The 9,404-nt window shown below is 41.8% G+C and overlaps 1 protein-coding gene across 1 annotated transcript in view; it reads right to left on the bottom strand.

Annotated features, from left to right (window-relative positions):
- Window positions 1-2,526: 2,526 nt before the first annotated feature.
- GADL1 (glutamate decarboxylase like 1) overlaps window positions 2,527-9,404 on the bottom strand; it is a gene marked incomplete at its 5' end in the record, with an annotated part of 84,638 nt that continues 77,760 nt past the window's right edge. Inside the window, one exon of the mRNA XM_084260664.1 lies at window positions 2,527-2,959. Within this exon, the coding sequence (XP_084116790.1) occupies window positions 2,786-2,959 (174 nt within the window). The 3' untranslated portion in view covers window positions 2,527-2,785. The remainder of the gene's footprint in view (window positions 2,960-9,404) is intronic.

The raw sequence follows: 9,404 nt of genomic DNA, 5'->3' as shown, positions 1-9,404 counted from the left end.
TGACACATTTTCATCCAAGATGTTTATTAAAGATTAGATGGGCACAGCACACAGGTAAACCACATCCTGAAGCAGGGTTAAACTAGGGTTTCAGATTTTAAAGCCGTGCAGGCAGTTTGCTGTTTCTCCAGCTGGAGAGCTCACGGGGACCTTCTTTACATGTATAAATTTTTGCAGCTTTAGACTGACAAATGACAAACAAAGCCTGTATTCACAAGGATGTCATTTGCTTCACTTTTTATTAAAATCACCAGCTACAAAATAGTTTGTACATACTAGTTCTCAACAGGCAACTAGGAGAAAATGACATTAGTCCTGAGATGAGACCATCATATTGCAAACCTGGGAGGTGGTAAGGGGTCAGAAATAATAGAAAATGCATGGAGGTTAGCTAAGGTACTCACATCACACTGGAAGGCTAATCTATACCTTTGAAGACATTGCTGCACAGGTTGATTTGAGACCTGTTTTCTGCAAGCATTAAAAAAGTTCCACATGCTCTCATTTAAAAATACTATAGCCACTACTGCTAAGGAAAGGAACTGTGTCATGTCTGACATGTGCTGTAAGAGTCACAGTATCTGGAAGGAGAAATGCACTGACACCAGGATGAGAAACAAGACAGTAACACTTTTTTTCCATAGAAGTGGTGTCACAAAACACCAGGGAGCAAATCCTTTGCTGATAGGTGACACAGCTCCCCCGAATGAAAAAAATCAAGTACTCACCAAGAATCTGGACCACAACTAAAACATGCTGACACTGTATTCTGTCTTTCCTTCTAAGGTGAAAAAAGAGGAGAAGGGGTAACAGTCCCATCTAAACTCAAGAAGGAACAGCAAAGTCATCCCATCCATTCAGCACCCCTTGTGTACTCTACACGCCTCCCTGAGTGGCCAGGAGGCTGAACAAGCTTTATGGGCCCTGAATTTAGGAGCAGCTTTCCAAGTTTGTGACGGCTGGTATAGCCGGAGCAGAAGGCAATAAATGACAAGGAGATCTAGGGGTAATCCAGGGGGCACATTCTGATACTCACTTTTGTATCTTAATATCAACATAGGTTTTGGCTTAAAGGCTAGTGTATCACTATAATAGCACAAAAATATTCACTTCCAGGACACTGTTAAAGGCATTTGTCAAGTGCTGCAGGATGACTCTTGCTCTTATCTACTGCTCTGATAGTGTGACCTCCTTGGTTATCAAGACCTTGTCAAACTTTCCACACCATTATCATGGAGATTGGAAGTAGGAATGTCACGCAAATGTTGGATCCTAGTACAATGTAGGAAATGAAAAGAAGAAAGCATTGTGTTTAAAGATCACTTTCAACAGGACAAAAAACATTACAGCTGCAAGGTTCATATTGGTCAGTGCTACCTCAAATACAGAGTAAGGAACAAACATCAAAACAGTAAAGGAGGTGTTGATTGCAAGGTGAAAGACATGGTTATTTCTGTTAGTTTGCTGCAAGTACTTCACCCCATTAAGTACATTTCTATCTTTATAAAACAGATAACTTTTATAGAATAAAAACAGTACACTATAATCCTTAACACAAAGACAAAATTTAGAACCTAATTTTGCAACTTAAGGTTGACCAAAAATATTCAAGCTGTTCATATCCTAAAATTGCAGGCAGGCCTTCTCTGATCACAACCACCTTAATTTCAGTGCGAAAATATAAACTATACACAACTAATGTAAGACTGACCCATCTCAAACATGTAGGGAAATACAGACAGACAACAACAACAACTAAGTCATGTCGCTACATTCTTAATATACAGTCGCCGTGCATCAAAAATACATACTGTTCTCTTTTTTTTTCTCTGTTACAATTTTAAAGTGCATCTAAAAACTGCTAAACAAATCTTTACTCTCTATAAATTGAGTAAGGTGAACAGCAGTTCAGAAATGATAGGGAACTCCTGTTAACAGAGAGGTAAGAAGCTCTAAGTTGCATTCCAATATGCTCAGCTCTGTTAAAGTGGTGGCGATATTTTGGGTGGGCACCGTTGGCAAACACTGACTGGGCCAGATGACTGTACTTGATAGAATCACAAAATCCTGTAGGTTGGAAGGGACCTTAATAGGTCATTTAGTTCAGCCTGCTCAAAGCAGGGTCAATACTGGTTGCTCAGGGCTTTGCACAGGTGGGTCCTGCAAACCTCCCAGGATGGCGATTGAACAACCCCACTGGGTACCTGTCAGCCTGTGCTCACAGTGGGAAACCTGGACAATCCACCTTGGTAGGGGCCTCGAGGAACTCTAAGTCCATGACTTCCAGTCTTATCAGTGTAATTACCAACCAGGCCTCTACCCTTAAACACACACCCAACTAAAACACTGACAGAGTACTAACTAGAATTTTAAAGCTCACTGAGCTAAATCCACTCCTAACAGTAACTTCAGAGGAGTATTGCCTGCATATCTAAGTGACCAGTTAGAGCTACGCTGTGCACAGGCACCCCCTAAACAGCTGCCCTCCCTGGGACACAGGCACCATTGTTGGAAGTGCTGCCTTCTCAAGGAAACACTTCCCAGAATGGCAGTGGTGCTGCAAGCACCGGCCTGCCCCTGGCCGCTCTTGGCCCCCATCAGCAAATACTTTCCTGTGAAGGGGTGTCCTACCTGCAAAGCTCTCAGTATCACTCTGTAAAATGACAGTTTCCAAACTACGTGTCAAGCTTTTTACTACTTTTCACAAAATAGCACCAGAACGCTGCTGCCATTCTCCCTCCATAAATACCACCCATGAGCAGCGCCTGGTGCTGTGGAGCTACAGCTACAAGTCCTTAGCAAGCAGTTGGATTTCATCCAGCAAGAAGTCCATGTCCTCTCGACTGACTTGCGGGCTGATCACCACCTGGCGGAAGAAGTTGACTTTGCCTTGATGAGGCTGGTACCCAAGCATCATGCTGCCCTTCTTCATCATCCTTTCTTTAATTATAGGAGCAATCTGGAAGTAGAGAGAGAAGATGATTGATGTCATACTCAGAAATACAGCAGATTTGGGCAGGAACTGTATCTTGTGACTTAAGGGGTTTTTTGCAGAGTCTGAGCTTTGCAGCCCTTGACTGCCTTCCCACTGCCTGCCCCAAGAAACACTAAAGTTCAGAATGGTGGGTTTAGAGGCAGACTGTGCATTGAGACCCTCAGGTTCTGGGACTTTTGGAAGAATCAGACCAAGATCTAAAACCCTCAAAAGCTTGCTGCTTGGGACATTCATCTGTGACATGGGAAGGCTTGGGTTAAGGTTCCTAGTCTTCCAGATTTATATCAAAGGTTTGAAGTCTGCAAGAACATCAACTGCCACTGGTAAAAGGCGGGTTTTCTCTCCTTGTGTTAACTAGGCCAAGCCTGACTACTTACCCCGATGGTCCTCTCCCTAGAGGACACTCTCCATCCAACCCCTGTGAAACTTAAGCTGCCAAAGAGTGATATAATATTAAGGGAGAAGACCTGATCATGGCATTCAGATTTAATCTCTTAGATTTAAATTGTAAGTAGCATTTGGCTACACCACTCATATCAAGTGGGAGGAAATCTCTTGGTGTCTTACTACAGAAAAAAGCCCATGAGTAAGACTGGCAGAGTCAGGTCATTATAGCTGAACACTTGATCGCATCTCAGCAGAGCTATTAACCTTGTCCAATTAATCTCGTGCTTAACTTTAAGCACATGAGTAGTTCTGTGTTCTCATGCTTAAAATCAGTCATAAGCTTAAATGCATTGCTGGATTAAGTAGCCTCTTCCCTGGAAGTCAATTCAACATAAGTGTTCTGACAGAAGCAGTATTTTTTAAGGTGTGTTGCATTTTAATAGATTACTAATAACGTTAATGCATTTCAGAACACTGCATTCCTTTTTTTACCCCCCTCTCATGACTGACTGACTTTGAACTAAGCAAATAGGTGTATGACCTCACCTTGGTTTCTGCATTAATTTATTTCAGCTCTAAAAGTTAGTGCCAGAAACTACTACCTCATCTACAAAAAAGAAGAACGATGCCACCAACCTTGCCTTAATAGCTCTGGTTTTACATGGCACACTGGAGGAGTTAAGCCACAGAATCACAGAATCACGGGGGTTGGAAGGGACCTCCAGAGATCATTGGATCCAACCCCTCTGCCAAAGCAGGTTCCCTAGGACATATCGCACAGGTCAGCATCCAGACAGGTCTTGAATGTCGCTAGAGAAGGAGACTCCACAACCTCCCTGGGCAGCCTGTCCCAGTGCTCTGTCGCCCTCACTGTGAAAAAGTTCTTCCTCATGTTGGTGTGGAACTTCCTGTGCTCCAACTTGCAGCCATTGCCCCTTGTCCTGTCCCCACAGACCACCGAAAAGAGGCTGGCTATTTCCCCTTGTGTCCTATGCAGTTTGCTTAGACAGAACCAGCCACGCTTCTCAACACCAACAGCCTAGCTTTCCCACACTCATTTAGTGGCACATGTCTAAATTACCATTGTTACAGAATGTAGCTTGCATTCAGAGGAGGAGCTGTTATGGTTCTAACCCCTCTGGTTTTAGTTTCTCTCTGTGACAAAGCTGCATGTTTTATTTACGGTTTGTTTTTTAAGCTATGAGAGCAAGAGAGTCAGAATTCTAATTGAAGTCCAGAGTGTGACATCAGTATGAATTATGCAGATGAAAGCAATTAATAGCCTTTCAGGATGCAATGTGCAATCAGATTATTTAGGGGTTTTTTTGCATAGTGCTGCAAGCAAAAAATTAGAACTAAGTTGTGAAAGTAGCTCTGGTAAAGATTTGGGGAAGAAGAAGATAACAGTGAGGACAGGAACAGTCAGAATTACAGCAAGAATGTTAAGAGGTATACTGTGATGCCTTCAGTGACATTCAATAGCACCTTTTTCCATAAAAGCCATAAAATCTAATGTGGAGCTCCAGGTGGGACTCCTCCATAAAGATCCTAATGGAAGCTACCACTGAAATAACAATTCTGGTGCATCTGCAATGCATACATCACTTAGAAGTCATCAACCATATCCCTACACCATCACCCACCTGGGTTGCTATCTGCCTAGCAAACAATCCAAGGATTCCTCAATTTTGTTTTATAGCTCTGAAGTTCTTCAGACTTCAGACATTACCTAATTTAGTCCATAATCAAGAAAAAAAATAAACAAACACTGGAGTTCTGCTTGGATAGAGATGGCAGCTATTTTGCATGAGACAGCCTTCTTCGTCCTGCAAAGTGTGGTACTTGGCAAACAATCCTCTCTGTTTCAGATCAAATATTCCAAACTGCTCCTAACAAACTGCTGAAGGCTACTAGTACTGTGTAGTGCTAACTCTGAGGCAAAACCTGGGCCTTATAATTGTTCTTACACAGCTTGCCAGTGGTGGAGTCAAACAGGAAGACTCTTGGTTGGGAATGCTCCTGGTTACGCACGCTAATGAAAGGACCTGCAAGACATGTCCTCATAAACAGTGCCTAACTCTGGCATGATAAAATTCCCCTACTTCTACAGTTTGCATGTGTTGAGCCCTTTAACAGCCCACAAGGCTACTAAGAGCTCTACTCTTCCATTTTTGTTCATGCCAGCTATGGGCTGAAACAGCAACCACACTGTGACGAAGCTCAGAAGACATCGTGCCCAGGAGGCGTAGTGCTGGGCACCATATACCTACAGGAAAGAAAAAATTCCTCCACCCCTGTACTTGACAAGAAGCCACAAGCAACTTCTGCTCATGGACACTACAAGTACAAGGGGAGAAGCGAATTCTTCTTAATACACTTTCTCAAGCTCTTCCTTAGGATTCAAATCCCTCTGGTAACTTTTAGCCTTTATTGATGTTCCATCAGAGTTATTTCATCTTTTGTATCATGCTATTGATTCTCTTCACCTCAACACCCAGTGGTCCACAATCCATCATCCCAAAGTGTGCAGTAGCACAAATGGAGACCATGAAAGCAAAAACATTTAGAGCTTCAGCAATTTGAGGACTGTAAATACACTGCACTTCAGTCGGTCTTCTCTCATGGAAAGGAAAGGTGGAAAAATCTCACTTTCATTATCTCATTTCTTATCTCATTTATCTTCCAGGCTAAGGAAGTTGTCCTCTTAATATGAAGTGCACCCACCCCTTTTGGAAGACAAAACAAACACTCCCTACTTAAAATAAACAAAACAAACCATAAAACTGTTGTATGGGCTTTTGACAGGATTCTTCTTGGGAAGATTTTCCATCAAGTATTATGCACGTTCTATTTGCCTACGTGATGTGGTCAGTGTAGTAAAACCATCAGGGATCCTATCCACAGAAAGTAGCCAGGAACAGAATGTATGCACAAACACTTAAGTACATGTCTCAGGAAAGGACCATTAAATGATACATGCATGCTGAGGCTTGGACTGGAGGAGCCCAGGGAACGACTGCTAACTTAAAGTAAAGGCAGCTACTACTTTTCAGCAGAAAAAATGAGAAACTAATTGCCTAGTGGGGACATCAATGAGTTTAAATCCCACTGAAGTCAATGAGACCTAAGGATGCTCAAATATTGGACAAAGCTGCACAGCCCCATTCAGGATAGGCTCCTTGGAAAGCAATTTAGTGAGAGAGAGATTGCTTCACCAGTCCAATTATTTTACTACGGAACTTGCTTCAAATTGTAAATCTAATTCTTTATGTGGCCCATCAGTGGAACAGTCTCAGAATTTTAAGTGTAATATATCCTAAAACTGAAGTCCTCTTCTCTCCCTCACTCCTTCACCTCTTGCTTCCCACTGTTGGCCTCCGCTGCCAATCCACCCTGGAGATAATTTCAAACATTCACTTACTTCAGCAGTGCATTAGCTATCAGACATGTCCTTCCTCCACCTAAGAAGGCAGGAAGGAGGTGGGTGCAGTGCATGGAAGACCATCCTGCAGCAAAACTGTGCACATTTCACTGTGCATCCAGAGGCCCAGGGAATTGCTTCCTTGTTTTTCTTCCTTAAATACAGAAATCAGCACCTACAGGGTTTAATTAGCCTTCTATCTTTCAGCTCAAATGTTGTCTCTGACAATTGGAATTAACAGATACGCTGAAAGTGCAAGAAATCTCAGGTTGAACAACTGCAACTGATAGCAGAAGACTATGTCCAACCTCGGTTATGAATTTCTGTCTCCATGCCCTCCCTTACTGGATAAATCTAAGCCAGTGTTTTCAAACTGTCCCATCATAACAGATTTTTCTCTGTCTCCCAAGACCTCTGTTACCTGGATGCCACTTGCACTGCTGTCATTCTCAAAGATTCTGGTCACATTACGCCGGTGATACCAGATGTTGACATATCGCAACAGCTCTTCCAAGACTGTAGGCTAGAGGCTATACTCTTTAAAAGCAACATTTTGTAGATTTTGTATTTAAATGCTAAGACAACAGCAACAGGCTGTAAATTGGTAACAACACTGGATAAAAATATGCTGCTAAGCAATGAATTTACAAAAGTATTTTGCTTCAGGGGAAACAAAAATTGTGAATGTGACAAATAGCCCAAGTGAACAGATAGCACTACCCAGAAAAACAAAGAAAACAAAAAGATCCTACAGGTTCTCAAAATACATAAAACAAAGTCTTTGGGGTATTGGTTTCAAAACACCGTTTTCAATTAAAACTTAAATTCAATTGGAAATTGACCCACTTTGATTGCAGTAGGTAGAAAAGGATTGAGGAAATGTAAACTAAGCAAATTGCTTCATTTTTAGCTTGTCTGAGAACTAAAATTCTTTCTGGTTAACTAAAACCAAGAATTGCTTCTAGTTACTCAATTCAATAGCCAAAGCAAAAATCCTTTATTTATACAACCATAAACATGTGGGATTGAAAGTGCTGACACTGCATAACTGTAGAAACATCTGTAGAACTTTTGGTCCCCCAGAAAAATCAGAAAGGATAAGAAAATTCATGGGACTGCCTGTTGTGTCGGCAGAAATTTGGCCGGGAATCTCATGTGAACAGCTTCAAGTAGCGTGGATGACTCTAAACTTGCTGACCCAGCAAGTGTTACAAAGTCTGAATATCTATAAAAATTCGTGTTAATACTGGCAATTGTTATCAGAAACATTTTTTCAAAATTTTTTTGGACAGTCCCTAGGTCACCAAGCATCTCTGCAACATAAAGCAGTAGAGCTGTTTCTCAGCTGCTGGCGGCAGTGACTCCCAGCCACCAGAACCCCACTCCACTCCTCCTGAAATTCATTTCAAAATTGCCAAAGTCTTCAAAGGAAGCAGAATGCAATTATCTAAATTTCCTCCTTAAGTGTCTGCTTCAGGTGGTAGCTTGCAAACAGCCTTCAGCTTTTACTAGAGAAAGCCACACTTGCAGTAAATCAATAACCTTTCCAGGGATCCACAAAAGCAGGCTAGGCAGTGTTGGAAGGACAGGAGCATATTAGCAGTTCAAACTCTCTCTCTTCCTCAAATAAAGCCTTGATGAAACTTTCTCAAGAACTGAATACTGCACTAGAAATTGTCTGAAGATTTGCAGCCAGAATAAAAAAAAAGCCGTCCTTTTGACAAAATGGAAAGATCACATTCTCATGATTTCACAGAAATGGAAAACACATTTTGTGTTCTTGCCTCAATTATTCCTTGCAATGGAAGACAAGTTTACACAGAACAGTCTCTCTCATCTAACCACAAAAATCTATTTTGGCTCCCCCCAGAAGGGGCAAATTTTCATTTGGAAGTTCATGATTGTTACTTGTAAGGCAACTTATTAGCTATTCAAAGTCTGACAAGTTATGCTTCCTGCAAGAAACGACCAGTTTGGATTCATGTATATTCATAAGAAAACAACCATTGTGCAGCAATTGCCACCAGGAAAGTAAACAAAGCCCCAGTTCAGTGAAGTAATTGGACACAGTCTTAAACTTTTACGTATGGGCTATTGATTTCAGAGAGTATTCACAATATGGGTTTTTATCTTGCTTAAATGATAGCACAGTGGTGGAAGTACTGGATCAGACCGCACAAATAGGACTGGTCCTTAACCAGGGTTAACCGGGAACTGTTTGGACAAATCACTTCATCTCTTGTGGGTAACAGGTTTCTTGTTGCCTTCACAGGAGGCACGTAACCCTTCAGGGCAGCCAAGTCTCTATGTGTTCATACATGTAACTGTGATCAGCCCCGATACCTCGTGGGTGCTCTGTACGCTAGTATGCTATATATCAAACAATTTCCCTGACAACCAGGTCTCACAAACATCTGTCACAGCCTATCTGCTGCAATTCCCAGTGTGACTGCAGAAGATAACTTTGATATCAGCGATACCAGAACAGTAGCCAGCATTTTGATATCAATACTGGATGCAATACAAATGAACAAAACACTTTCCTTGGTTGGCTATAGTCACAATTCTAGCTAAAGAGTACAAACATTTGGAAGTAATAGT

The sequence above is a fragment of the Gallinula chloropus genome (genome assembly GCF_964237585.1).
Source record: "Gallinula chloropus genome assembly, chromosome: 2".
In the NCBI taxonomy this organism is placed as follows: domain Eukaryota; kingdom Metazoa; phylum Chordata; class Aves; order Gruiformes; family Rallidae; genus Gallinula; species Gallinula chloropus.
Note: the sequence above shows the minus strand (reverse complement) of the source record. Positions and strands in the feature narration are given on the sequence as shown.